General features: G+C 38.7%; 3 protein-coding genes across 5 annotated transcripts in view; 1 reads left to right on the forward strand and 2 right to left on the reverse strand.

Annotated features, from left to right (window-relative positions):
- The window catches only part of dsc2l (desmocollin 2 like), a 1,349,056-nt gene that overhangs the window by 918,528 nt on the left and 415,571 nt on the right, over window positions 1-14,957 (reverse strand). The window lies entirely within an intron of this gene.
- The window catches only part of tns3.2 (tensin 3, tandem duplicate 2), an 817,627-nt gene that overhangs the window by 334,636 nt on the left and 468,034 nt on the right, over window positions 1-14,957 (forward strand). The window lies entirely within an intron of this gene.
- The window catches only part of adcy1a (adenylate cyclase 1a), a 122,260-nt gene continuing 107,915 nt past the window's right edge, over window positions 613-14,957 (reverse strand). The window contains exons 13-17 of one of the 2 annotated variants that reach the window (XM_087297044.1): window positions 10,139-10,285; window positions 9,914-10,012; window positions 7,404-7,518; window positions 4,162-4,286; window positions 613-1,513 (exon numbers count right to left, since the gene is read on the reverse strand). In XM_087297044.1, the coding sequence (XP_087153170.1) occupies window positions 1,205-1,513; window positions 4,162-4,286; window positions 7,404-7,518; window positions 9,914-10,012; window positions 10,139-10,285 (795 nt within the window). In that variant the 3' untranslated portion in view covers window positions 613-1,204. 2 annotated transcript variants of the gene reach the window in all.

Raw genomic sequence — 14,957 nt, forward strand, 5'->3', positions numbered from 1 at the left:
AAGGACCACACTTTCAGCTGATCATCATGTTGTTAAACTGAAGCAAAATAACCACATCTTGGATGGCCTGAGGGTGAGTAAAATCTTTAGATTTAAAATCTTTGACAAACTATAGCTTTTTAGGCCATTTCATCACATACTGGAAGCCAATTGGGTTGCTTTTGATTGTGATTCGTATTATCAGTGACATTTATAATATTATAAAGCACTGAATCTGCATTTAGATTGTATCAATATGACACTTATTATTCCACATGGGATCTGTTATTACTGGAAAGCATATCCCAGAGGGCAAAGGGCAGCAGCAAGTGCATACAGATGTTTTGTCCAAGCACCAAGTGCGTACACACATCATATACAGGAAAACTGTGCTGATTCAACCCACGCAAAGTTAAACATTTACCCACGTCACAGACTCGACCGACTTTCTGTAAATGATTACAAAACAGGATTGGCTAGTAAATCTCTGCAGTCTCTGATTCACTGCGGTTGTTTAGTATTTCTGCCGAACTGTCCCTCTTTCTTCCCACAAGCGCAGACGAGAGGGCCTGAAAACCGAAGAGCTGGGAATAACTTTGCTATCAGGTCTGTAAACCCGTGACGTGTTCTTCATGTAAACAATTTATTCAAAGCAGATCTCAATATGAGGAACCATTTATCTTGTTGTTTTTTTTGGAAAAACCCAACACGTGTGTGAAGTTTCTCCCGCTCATCAACTCCTAAACATCCTCCCACGTACAAAATACAGCGCTTTTTATTAATTGAAAGGTTTGGTCCGTTCACGTGTTCACAATATTCATCACCGTGGCATCTCTTGACATTTTGCGATGCAAGAAAACACACACACGCACACACACACACACACGCACACGCACAGACACACACGTAGGGTACGTGTCTCCTCGGCTGGTGTGAAGCTGCCTTTGCAGTAGATCGCATGCTCCCGTATAGGAGACCCTGATATCCTGTTGGTCTGGGGAAGACTCAATAAAACACACGCAAACGTGCACACGTAAACACACACACATGCTTATTATGTACTTGCGTGAAGGGGGAGGGACGTTCTCAGTTTGGCACGATCGAATGTTTCTCTCCTCTGTGCAAATACTCCTTGTTCTTCATCCCTACCTTGTGCTGGGTTTCCCTCCCTGCCTCTGATTTACTAATGCATCGATTGGTCGCCGCTGAAGCGTCTATGTGGCGATCACACCTCCATCTCCATGTCGACGGACACTGAGGGCAGGTACAGAATGCTGTTGTTTGAGGTGCCCACGTGTCCCACGGTGTGACTCTTTACGCCGTAGCTGCTGACGGCGGGTGCGGAGCCCAGTTTGGTCCGGATGCAGGGACTCGAGTCTTGATCTTGACTCTTGGATCGGCTGTGCTGGGCACCTTGAGGGGATCGGCCCTCCAGAAAGTAGGTGAGCATTTGACCTTTGCCCTTTACGCTGACTTGGCCACGACAGTTGAAGTGATAATAACCCGAGAGTAGGCGGAAGACGTCCTCTGTCACCTGGGAAAACATGGAAGAAGTTTGACCACTACAATACTCCATCTGATATTCTCTTTTTCTTATTATGCATCTGTTTTTTATATAAACTTTAACCTCATACAGAGTATACATTACACACAACCTGTCAAATGTCTTGTCGCCTTTTCAAGTTTTAGGAACAGCAAATAATAACTTAATCTCTAGTTGATTAATTGACAACAGAAGTGGCTTATATGAAAGGCAAAGGCCTCTAGATTACACTTATATTACCAAAATAAAACATGATCATGTCATGATTTAGTAAGGTCTGACTTTGCTTATAATATAAAGCCATGCTGCAGTGGAAAAAGAAGGGATATTGTGTATGACTCCCATAAGCTTGGAGGACTGCATCCATACATCTCTGCAATCACTCAAACAACTCATTAAAAGGTAATCTGGAATGACAAAGAAAGCGTTCCTGCAGGACTCCCAGAGTTCATCAAGATTATTTGGATTCATCTTCAATGCCTCCTCCTTCATCTTACCCCAGACATGCTCAATAATGTTCATGTCTGGTGAGTGGGCTGGCCAATCCTGGAGCACCTTAACCTTCTTTGCTTTCAGGAGCGTTGATGTGGAGGCTGAATTATGAGAAGGAGCGCTATCGTGTTAAAGAATCTGCCCTCTCCTGTGGTTTGTAATGTAATAGGCAGCACAAATGTCTTGATACCACAGGCTGTTGATGTTGCCATCCACTCTGCAGATTTCTCGCACACCCCCACACTGAATGCAACCCCAAACTTCACCTTTTTCCCTTCACTAAACTTGACTGATTTCTGTGAGAATCTTGGGGCCATGCGTGTTCCAGTAGGTCTTCTGCAGTATTTGAGATGCAGTTCAACAGATGGAAAAATCTACCCTCTGCCACTTTTCCAAATGATCAACAAGAAGTTATTATTTGTTGCTCTTACAACATGGCAAGACTTACAGGTAATGTACAACAGCAAATTTAAAAAAAAATTTTTTTTTCTTAATTTTTTTCAACTTTCACTTGTTCAAACCCTATTCATTTGTTTCAAAGAAGACCCTTTGATTCCAAAGTACTTTATTCCTGCTGTGCAAGTCAATGTGTCCCAGCAACCACCAAAATATCTTCTTTGTTCAACAGGAGAAAAAACTCAATGGTTTAAAATCACACCAGGAAGAGTAAATATTCAGGCAATTTGTTTTTTAAATGAATGCTTCTGCACTAGAAACATTAACTTGTGGCCATTATAATCATGTCATGAATTTTATAACAGCATCTTTTCTTTACCTCAACTACAGTGATACAATTCGAGTCTTTAAAATGTCTTTTAAATGTCATTAAATATGAACAAAAACTTTCCAAAATTATTTGACAAAGCATTGACACTTGATTAGAAGTTTTTATGACAAATTTGTTTTGTGACACTGAAAAAACAATTATCAGAAAAATATCCATGACACAATTATAGTGGCTTCATGACAATTATGTTGTTGACAGATTTATGACAAGTGATGTTTACTTGGTAACTTGGACAAAGAGTGGTGTATGTATTTATGTCAAGTTGTCCTGACAAAGAAAGTCCTCATTGCATTTAAAAACACAACCTAATGAAAGACACATAATGACAGTTGTCATAAGCATGCATAAAATCTCATGGGATGATTATAAAGATGTCATGACAGTCTTATGAACACCCCCTGAAGTGTTACCAAACTGGTACTTGACAGCCTCTCTGTCTACATAATAAAAACTGAAAACTGGTAAATCAAGAAACCTCTCTTGAAAATGACATCACCAATAATTCAAATAAATTTAAATTACAGATAGCGTTTTACAGACACGCTAAAATACTCAAGATCATGACCAGATTTATTACAGTTGTAATACAGTTTATTACAAATATAAGATATAAAAGTTTCCTTTTATTGCCCTTATTTTCCATGAACATTTTTGTATTCGATTTAGTCAACCCAGGCTCATTCTGAAAACTTAGTCCCGTGGACGTTTCTGGAGACTGCGAAATCCGTTCCGTTGCTTTTTCGTATGTCAAATTTCTCTTGCGAGTGCTGTTCGTGCACATGCTGTTCTAGCATTGATCCACCAGAGGCCGCTGTCAAACAACCGTCTGTCTCACTGAATCAACCAGACAATCGGCTGACCCACTCTCCTCCTTCCTTTAACCCAACCAATTTTACCGATTGACCTGTCAACCCGCTTACTTCCCTAAACCCGACCAACAATTCACAAAAGCCGTCCAGAAATAGGAAAGCCCTCGTCTGTTTTTTACCATGTTTTCGAATCTTACCACATTCTTACCCTGTTGTGAACTTGTTCACTTTATTTTTTGGATTTTGTTTTCGTCTTACCTGATTTCTGGAACCGCTCTTCCCCGGACTCGAGCCCGGTTGTCATTGTCATGGTCAGCCCCTCTCTGCTTCTCAAGTCCGCCGACGTACACGATAAGCTAACTGAACAAACTGGTTGCGACGGGAAAGCCCTCAGCCGATAAGCACAAAAAGTAACGGCGTCATACCACCCCCCCCACCCCCCCAGTAGCGTTCGGGACGTAACCTCCACGGGACTACGTTTTCAGAATGAGCCTGGGTTGGATTAAGGTAATGAAATGAGCATTATTAGTGCTTATTTGCAAGTGTTTTACCTGTATCTTTCCCTGAACTCCAGTGCTGTCCATTCTGCTGGCGACGTTGACTGTGTTTCCCCAGATGTCGTATTGAGGCCTGCGAGCCCCGATTACTCCGGCAACCACTGGACCCACATTAATACCTGATCAGTGAATCAACAAAATCCATAATCAAATTCAACCTCCTTGTTGAGATTGGAATGATTTTAAAGTCTCATGTGTTCAACAAAGCTGCAAACATGTAACCATGGTTGACCCTTTATCAGCTCAGCCCTAGAAAATCCAGTGAATTTTAGTCTAATTAATTTATTCAGATTGATCTTTTACTGATAAACTCCACAAATGTTTAATAAACCAGTTTTAGTGAAAAGAAACATAGCTTTTATTTGCAGGTGTAAGACTGTCGCACACCAATCCAGACATTCAGAAGCTTTTTATTTACTAGTAGCATTAACAGTGCCCAGGTTTTTGTGGCAGAAATATGAGATATCAAAACTTCATTAAATTTTTGATGCAGGCAAGTATTAGTTTAGTAAGTAGGCCATGTCAGCAGGTGTGCATTTGTATTAATATTTAGTGTAATTTTAGCATCACTGAAAAGTTACAATATTTTTAGGTAAAAGTGTGAAGTTTTTACATTATTTTATATTATACAACAGTTCTGTCTGGTTCTTGAATCTGATTGGCCGTGCGATATGACCGTAATAACAGCACTCATACAGCCTCCTCACCCTTGTGTATTACACAGCCCACATAGAGTGACAGCAGATCAATAAACTCACTACAGTTTGACAAATACTGCAACTTTTGGACAACATAATGCACTTTTAAGGTGTTTTAGTCAAGAATGTAGTTGTTTAGATTGCAACTATGCAGTTTGTTTATATGGATAGTGCCTATTTTAAACATTTCTAATTTCGATGATACAGCGTGTTGGCATCTATCAGCAGGCCCGGATTGGCTAATCGGGGGAACGGGAGAATTCCCGGTGGGCCGGTCCGTTTTTTTGGCCGCGAGGGCCGGTATCCCTAGCTCCAGAATCTGTTGCTCTCAGCAGTCACACTTTTTAAATTTATTTATTTATTTACTTGACCACAGCCTTTTTTTCATTATTTTACCGCAGCTCTACTCTTTTTATCTATTTTCTCGCAGCTCAGTGAGCAAGATGCAGCCTGCAGGTTAATGATGATATAACTTAGATGAGTCACTACTCAATAAGCAGCTGTTGTGGTTCAGTGGATAGCATGTTAGTTTACAATGCAGCAGACCAGGGTTCGATCCTCGTCTGAGTAATTTTTTTTTTTTTCATTTTTATTGTTAAGACATATAATACTTTTAGGGTTGTTGAATATTTAAAGTTCTAAAGCAGCTGTTTTCTCAAAAAAAAGCGTGATAGTGTCATTAGAAACTGATTTGGAAATGACCTTATTTTAATATAGTCAGTCGTGAACTGAGGTGGGCCAGTCTGAGGCTTGAAACTCCAGGGCTGAAAAGGAGTCCCACTTCGGCCCTGTCTATCAGCCTATCATACTAGCAGAGTAAAGATGGTTGATGCTGTCCATCCACAAGATTTTGACAGAGACCACATAATAAGCCCTTTGAGAAGGAAAATTCTGTGAAATTTCAAACTACAGTTGATCAAATTGTTATCAAACAGGCAAGTGACATTCTAAGTTGATCTCTCTCTTTTGTATGTTGTAGTGCCTTATTTATACCATATAATTGTAGTGTATTGAGTGAGACCGTACTCGCATATCAGGAATGTACGTAATTTGTGTTGGACACTTTTTGTATAAACCCTGAGTTACTTTTTAATTGGCCATCTGTTTGTTTCTAATGAGGCTGTAGTTTTTTTATTGCAGACTTGTTCAGTAAAAAGAAAGAAAGAAGAAATGCCCGGATGTGTTTAGCATTTTTCCTTATCACAAACACAATAGTAATCGGGTAGTGTTTGCATTGCTTTAGCTTTTTCTGGGTTAATTATTGTGTTTGCAAAAGAGAAATACTGGGAGATATCTCTGTAGACTGATGGCATTTCATGCCGTTCAGCTTTATCATCTTAAAATGTAAGCAAAATCACCTGTTTTGTCATTACTTTAGACATCACGCTAGAGAATCATTCAAATACTAGCTCTAAAGTAATGTTGGTGAAGTAGCAATGGTTCTTGCTCGGTTCTTGTTGTCGAATTGTTGTATAAAACCAAAAATCACACAAGCATCAGTGCAATAAGGTTGTATATCGTCACTGGTGAACCAATACACAGTCATATTACACTGCTACTAATGTGATATTGCTCAATTAATTTTTCTAGTTTAAATTTGTACGTACAATTATATAAAAATTATTTTAGTTGCAATTACCTTAGCGTAATGATAAATAAATAGATATTAACTAAAACACTTAATTAAATCAAATGTTTTTTATCATTAATATCATTTAACATGAAAATATCATATCTGATATTGTGAAAATGTCAAAAATCATTTCTGAAAACCGTAATCAAATCCTAAAATTCATAAAAACTGCATTTATTTGAAATATAAATGTTTTGTAACAATAAAAATGTCTGTCACACTTTGCTGAAACCTTGCTTGATTAAAGTATATAATACAATCTCATCTAATCCTTTTTGTTTGTGTGTGTGTGTGTGGGTGTGGGTGTGTGTATGTCCTGTCCATGTGGCCTTGGTTACATCAGCAGAAAATTAGTTCCAGAGGCAAGAAAGTTATTACATGTTAATATTAGTATATACCAAAATTCCTTCTCATAACTGCAATTTTCTATTTTGCAAATGTGGCTTGCCAAGCGGCTTAAAAATGTAATTACAGATTGCTCATTTGAAGGAGTTTTCCAGGATTGCACCCGCACTCCGTTCTGTCTGCCCTTCTCATTAAACATGATTTACAGCGGGTAAATTTTATGAGTAGCTCCATGATCTAAACCATCAGCTTCTGCTGTCTGTCCGCATACACACACACACACACAAAAAAAGTCATCCAGACATAACCAAAGCAGAAGGGAGGCATACGGTTAATGTTTTAATAATGAGGTGAGTGGACAAATATGTTTTGCATCTTTAATGAAGTATGTTTGTTTGTAATGCATGTTTGTAACTGTGTGTTTGCTATATATACCTCAGGACATCCTACTGGATGCGGGATGTCCGGCACAATGTGGACAATTAGTGGCGCATTTCCTCTACTTACACACAAGCGCACATACTGTTTTACAAACACCTCGCTCTAACAAGGTCACTCACCAACTCGAAGCACAAAGTCATTGTAGGACTGGTAGTTGATGGCATCCAGGACGTCAAACATCTCGATGGCATAATCAGCCACTGTGCAGAGGTGCGCTGAAATGGACTTCTTTACCTATTTAGGGAGAAAAAGAGCAAAGAGAAAGATAGTCATGTAGAACCACTTTTATGCTGGGTGTAAGATGGGCAAAAAAAAATATTTTTATTAGTATATGGGAATGTTTTCCTTTAGAAAAACCTGTGATTGAGGTTCACGGTTTTGATTTCAATTTTAAAAAATGATAATCAAACTATATTTGACTGGTTATGTTTTTGTGCTGGTACCTTGTTTAAGTTATGCTGGTAATTAATCAAATACACAAGTATAACACGAAAAACGTCAGTAGGTATCTTATGGCCCGTTTCCACTGAGTGGTACGGTACGATTAAGTTTGGTTCACTTTTATAACTATTTCCACTGTCAAAAAGTGTACTGAACCGAACTGTACCACTTTTTCAGCACTCTTTCGAAAGGGTACCAAACACAAGATAGGGTTCCAAAAGGTGGAGCTAGACGCGCAGCTGAAAGCTATTGCTTTACAGAGATCCGACATTTGCTTACGCAACAAGCCAGAATGAAAACAAATAACCCGCCATGTTTAAAATACACAGCCGAGAGATCTTTTACAGCGGAAATACCGTTGGCATCCGTTGTTTTAAACAATGTTGGATAAGTTGGCGGTTCATTCCGCTGTGAAAACCCCAGATTAATAAAAGGATTAATGAATGAATGAATTTCTGAGTTACAAAAGTAGTTGATATAAAGGTTTGTTAAAACAGAAAGTAGGTATCCAGAAAGTATTTATAGCGCTTCACTTTTTCTACATTTTTTTGTTACAGCCTTATTGCAAAATGAATTAAATTAATTTATTTCCTCATAATTCTAATACCCCATAATGACAATGTGAAAAATTATTTTTGAAATTATTGCAGATTTTTCAAAAATCACGTTTACACAAGTATTGACAGTCTTTGCTGTGAAGCTCTAAATTGAGCTCAGGTACATTCTGTTTCCACTGATCCATCTTGAGATGTTTCAGCAGCTTCATTAGAGTTCACCTTTGGTAAATTTAGTTGATTGAACATGATCTGAAAAGGCATACACCTGTCTATATAAGGGCCCAGGGTTGACAGTGCATGTCAAAGCACAAAACAAGCATGAAGACAAAGGAATTATCTGTAGACCTCTGAGACAGGATTGTCTTAACGCACAAGGCTGGGGAAGGTAACAGAAACATTTCTGGGGCTCTGAAAGTTTTAATGAGCACAGTGGCCTCCATCATCCATAAGTGGAAGACGTTTGGTACCACCAGGGCTCTTTCTAGTGCTGGCCGGCCATCTAAGCTGAGTGATCGAGGGAGGAGGTGCTCAGTCAGGATAGTCACTCTGTCTGAGCTCCAGCGTTCTTCTGTGGAAAGAGGAGAACCTTAGAGAAGGACAACCATCTGTGCAGCAATCCACCAATCAGACCTGTATGGTAGAGTGGCCAGACGGAAGCCACTCCCTGCCTGGAATTTGTCAAAAGGCATCTGAAGGACTCTCAGACCATAAGAAACTAAATTCTCTGTTCTGATGAGACTAAAATTGAACTCTTTGGAGTAAATGCAGGGTGTTACGTTTGGAGAAGACCAGGCACGGCTCATCACCAGGCCAATACCATCCCTACAGTGAAGCATGGTGGTGGCAGCATCATGCTGTGGGGATGTTTTTCAGCAGCAGGAACTGGAAGACTAGTCAGGATAGAGGGAAAGATGAATGCAGAAATGTACAGAGACATCCTGAATGAAAACCTGCTTCAGAGTGCTCTCGACCTTAGACTGGGGCGACGGATCATCTTCCAGCAGGACAATGACCCAAAGTTCCCCCCCAAAATATCAATGGAGTGGATTCACAGCAACTCGGTGAATGTCCTTGAGTGGCCAAGCCAGAGCCCAGACCTAAATCCTAATTAACACCTCTGGAGAGATCTGAAAATGGCTGTACTTCGTCCCTTACCAACCAACCTGATAGAGCTTAAAAGGGACAGCAAAGAGGAATGGGCAAAAATTCCCAAAGACAGGTGTGCCAAGCTTGTGGCATCATATTCAAATAGACTTGAGTCTGTAATCGATGCCAAAGGTGCATCAACAGACTATTGAGCAAAGGCTGAGAATACTTATGAACGTAATTTTAAGGTCTTTTATTTTTAATAAATTTGTAACAATTAAAAAACTATATCTTTTTCACATTGTCATTATGGGGTATTGTGTGTAGAATTGAGAAAATAAATTAATTTAATCCATTTTAGAATAAGAAAAAAAAATGGGGGAAAAGTGAAGCACTTTGAATACTTTTCAGATGTACTGTACACTTCTATTTGTATGAAGTGTAGAGGCTCACTGTAGATTTGTATGAAGTGTACTAGACATCACCAGTCCATTCTCTAACTTTGACATTCACTGCACAGACAAACACAAAAACACTCTGTATACCTTAGATTCCTCAGTAGGGACGAGTCCGACAGCAGCCATGTACGTACTTCCAATAGTTTTGATCTTCTCAATGTCTCTGTAGCATTCCTTATCCATCAGCTGCAGACAGAGAAAGAGAAAGGACAACGTGATGGAGAAATAAATGAAGCCTGGGGTAGGATTAAGGTAACTCAGACACTGAGCCAAAACATACATTTCTTGGGCTGGGAAACAAGGAATTCTCACCGCATCAAAGTCGGCGATGATCTCGTTGAGCAGCCGGAGGCACTCCACACCCATGTTGTTTCCATCCAGCTCAATGTAGAAGTCATTAAAGTTGGGGATGGAGGCGAACAGGACGCCCACCTGAGAGTACGACTGATAATACAGGTCCTGGAACAGTGAAAATGCAGAAGAGGAAAGAGCCGTGAGACCCCGAGGGGATGATACCATTAATCCAGGCTGAGCTGAGAAGGAAAGCTATTACAATTAGTCACGACACACAGCATGCATACAGGTCAGAAGTAGAGGTCTTCAAGAGTCCACATGGATGCGATATTTAAAGGTCTGACCAGACACCTGAGCAGGTTAGGGGGTAAAAAGTTAAGACATTTGCCTTGTGGGTTCAGTATGAATTGCTTTGGGTTATTTATTAAATAACTAGGTACATATAGAGAATAATTTCTTATTATTTTTTATACATCAACTTTTATTAAGTGAAGTTTTTCAAACTAATTTCGAGAGGAGCACGTGATATGATTGACTGCAGCTGGCCACCCATCTACATTCATTAGTTAGCCAATCAGATCTATCTTAACGCACTATGGCTGCGTCTGAAACCGCCTACTACTCAGTAGGTGCTGCATTTGAATTTAAACGTACTACTCGGCCGTTAAAAAAGTACGTTCTATACAGTATGAACGTGAAAAGTATGAATGGAATTCAGACGTACTACATCCGCCATTTTGTCAAAAGCACGTGACCTACCTGCGTCAATTGCGTCGCTTTACTCCCATTCATGAATTCGCTCGCGGGGCATCATGGGATAGCGCAGCATGCATGCGATGCGTACTCCAGAATCTCGCCGGAAGTAGTAAGTCATCCGGGTACTTCTCACATACTGATTTTCGAATTCTATGAATTCGGACATACTACTCGGCTCGCATACTGATTTTAGAATACTATATAGTATGGAAGTATGCGGTTTCGGACGCAGCCAACAAGTAGCCTAGCTAGATTTACTCCCTTATCTTCGTTTTCCGAAGAAACCCCCCATCCACCATACTCCCCTCTCATGCTTTAGGGACCTGGCGGGAGCCCTGGGCTCAACTATCTCCGAGCTCAGGGTTCTCTCCCGGGTCAGCATGCCAAACCTGCTAACAGTTGTCAAGCAATATCTAAGTGTTCTAACTCTTGAATGACAATTATAGCAGCAAAACTACTCATCGCTGCATGAAACAAAACTACTCATGATCTGGAGTGTTGACCAATCTTGCCTTCAATATTGAAGAGTAGTGGGGATCAGAATGAACTGTTAATCTTAAATCCACGATTCAACCTCAACACAGTAGTTCATATGCTAAATGAGTCACCAAAACTGGGATTTTTCGTGCTCTTCTGAAATAGAAGAGTTTGGTTGACCATATAGACACGTCGTCCACATACACACTGTAAAGTTTTGGGAGTGACAACCGCATTTAAATGCAGAAATCACTCCCTTTAATTATCTTTCTGTATGTATGGAGCACAGGAGTCACTCCCAAAATTATGTTTTGGACATCCATGGTAACAGTATGGTGTCATGTGGCTGTAAACAAGAAGTATCGTGCCAAAAGATTAGATAAGTGAGTATTTTTGTTTGCCAAACTAGTATTAGTGTTTGCCTGCACTTTGAATGCTTGCTTTCAGTTGGACCAAAGCATTGCAACCTTTGCAGTGATATGCAGATACGGTAATCTGAGGGTGATGAATAAAAACAGACACTGGCACAAATCTTAACAGCATTAGTGTGTGGGTATACCACAAATTCGCTGTAGGTCATACAGAGGGCTATGGTCATTTTAGCAGATGAGTACCATCCACATTTTTCAGAGTTTTGCTTTCTGTCATGCAGGCAGTAGTTACAATAAGGGTGAAAAGTTTAAAATAAAATAAAATTATTCTGTTCATCAAGGCGACATAATACCTGCTTCTTATTGTATGTAGTTTTGAATGAAATTATTACTCCAGTCATTATTGCTTTTATAACCATTAATAATGATAATTAATATTAATATTAGAGTGATTTTTGAAGGATGATGTGACTCTGAAGACTGTAGTAAAGAAGCTAAAAATTCATCTTTAAAATCACTGGAATAAATGATTAAATCAAACAATAAACTACTTTAAACAGTTATTTTGGTAATACTTTACAATAAGGTTCGTTAGTTAATGCATTTACTAACATGAACTAATCATGAACAGCACATGTACAGCATTTATTAATCATAATTGAACATTTACTAATGCATTATTAACATTCAAGTCCATGCTTGTTAACATTAGTTAATGCACCATGAGTTAACATGAACTAACAATGAACTACTGTATTTTCATTAACCAACGTTAACTAACATGAACAAATAAAGTAGTAAATGTATTGTTCAATGTTTGTTCATGTAAGTAAATGCATTAATTAACATTAACTAATGAACCTTATTGTAAAGTGTGACCGTTATTTTATAGTGCAATAACATTTCACAACTTTGCAATTTGTCCATTATTTTTGATGAAATAAAAGCAGCCTTGGTGAGCAGGAGAAGGTTATTTCAAAACGTTTAAAAATCCTACTGACCCCAAACCTTGGAGCAGTAGTGTAATGATTTTAAATGAGCCATGTCCAATAGACATTTGCAATCATTTGTTCTAACTGCAGTTGGGTTTCTTAAAAAGCGTTAAGTTGTATTGTTCTCACGTGCATTGGATATTCCAGCCGTTTGACCATGTTTTGATTGGTAACTGTTTTATTTACTTCATAATTACAATTTTACTTGATCATGATTTATTTTATTGTTTAATGTTACTTTTAGGTTTATCTGTGTCGGCTATAGAGTGGAGAAACTATGACATCACCTTGTAGGCTAATCGGCTACTAGCATAAAACTGGTTCCCTCAATAAAATCCCTATAGGATTTTTCCATAGGCTTTTCGAAGATTGCAAATAATAAGCTTTGTGTTCAAACACAGTTCATTACACTTACACATTTTGTCCAGCCGGATAATCCTCACACCAAAATACAACTTTGAGCCCTTTTGAATCTTAAATGCAAACGCAAGAGTTAAAAAGCTAACATTAGGCTATAAACAGACTACAGTGCCTTCAGGGCGCTCGCCTGTGATGTCAGCACCACCCTGCTACAGACAACTTTTTTAGCTTATTCTTAGAAATAATGTCCATGACAAAGAGTTAATCTCTCTGTTTTATTATATTATAATCCACACTATATATTATAAACAAATAAATACGCAAATAGACCTACGTGCCTTTTGGCTATTTTTTAATTTATTTTTTTGCATGGGAAATGCATCTGTTTTGCTTTACGGTTGTTGTAAAAGTTTAAAAACTGTATGTATAAATGTGCCTACATAGTATTATCATAAGGCAAATTTAAATAAGCACATCTCTTGCGTGCACACAGCCCGCTTAACTTAGACAACAGAAATACAGCGTGAGGGACAAGGGTACATGCTTGCAAGTTCCATCATGGACACAGAACAACATTCAATATTCTTTTATGTCATAAAGTACAATGAAAAGCAGCCCATACAGTCACATCTGCTATACATTTTCAGGAGGAGTGTTAATATTGCAGTTATAACAGTTAAATGTGTTCCGATGAAGAAAAAAACAACAAAAAAAATCACTTAATGACGTTAAAATGACAGTTAACAAGTATGATTTTTTTACACATTTATTCACACATTTGTATTACTGAGAGCAGTAAAGAGACAGGCTGCACTGGTGAGCAGTATCTTCATAATATCGTTTTAATAAAATATATAATTAACAAATAATCTGTCTCGACAGCCTTTACAAGTAAAGGCATTATCTACACACAATATGAATTCCCAATTAGAAAAATAAAACAAACTATAAAATATTTTTCATGAAAATACTTAAATATCTAGACCAGCTCAGCTCGATTACGTATTAATGTCTTCGACACCTCCTGTACTCCCATTTAGCAACTTGATACCAACCGTCCTTTTAAAGCAGTGTAACTGATTTTAAAAAAATCAAGAGTGAGATGTAACTGATGTATTTTATGTCGTAGAATAAAACGTGAAAGTATCTTGAGTTTGTGTCAGCCACAAACCTTATTTAAGCGATTTAACTGAAATCCCATTTAAAAAAACCATTTACTTTGGGACAAGGGAACCGGAACTGCTAAATTGCTAACTTGCTTCTGGGTTTTTGCATAAAAAATTACCACTAGAGGCCGCAGTGTATGCTTTTTAAGATCTCAAATTTCTCGTGCGAGTGCCATTCACACCTACTGTTCTCGCATAAATCCACCAGAGGCTGCTGTCGATTGTCCGATCGACAAATCACCCTCCTCCTTCCCTAAACCCAACCAATAGTGTTTTCAAAAGCACAGACTGACCAGCGTCCACCCATTTTCCTAAACCCAACCAACAGTTTTAAAAAGCAATTCAGAAAAAGAAAACCCCTGGCCTGATTTTTATGACAATTTCAGATTTTACTACATTCTCCACCTTTTATTTACTCGTTTATATTAGTTTTTACTCTCTTTGTGAAACTGTTCTTCGCAGTACTCGAACCCCATCATTGTGATTAACTCCTCTCTGTGCCTAAAGTCCACCGACGCACTTGGCGAGCTACAGTACTAAGCAAACTGCTAACAGTAAAAAAAAATGTCCATATGGAGGTAAGCAGTCAGCTGAGCGTCATACCACCCTGTAGCATTCGTTTTAAAAAGGAAATGCAACCATACATACTTCTGGCTACATGATTCGTGCTCTCCAGAAATGTATATAGGGGTATGTTTTCAGAATGAGCCTATGA

This window comes from Danio rerio, chromosome 20 (assembly GCF_052040795.2).
Source record: "Danio rerio strain M-AB ecotype USA chromosome 20, GRCz13ab, whole genome shotgun sequence".
Taxonomy (NCBI): domain Eukaryota; kingdom Metazoa; phylum Chordata; class Actinopteri; order Cypriniformes; family Danionidae; genus Danio; species Danio rerio.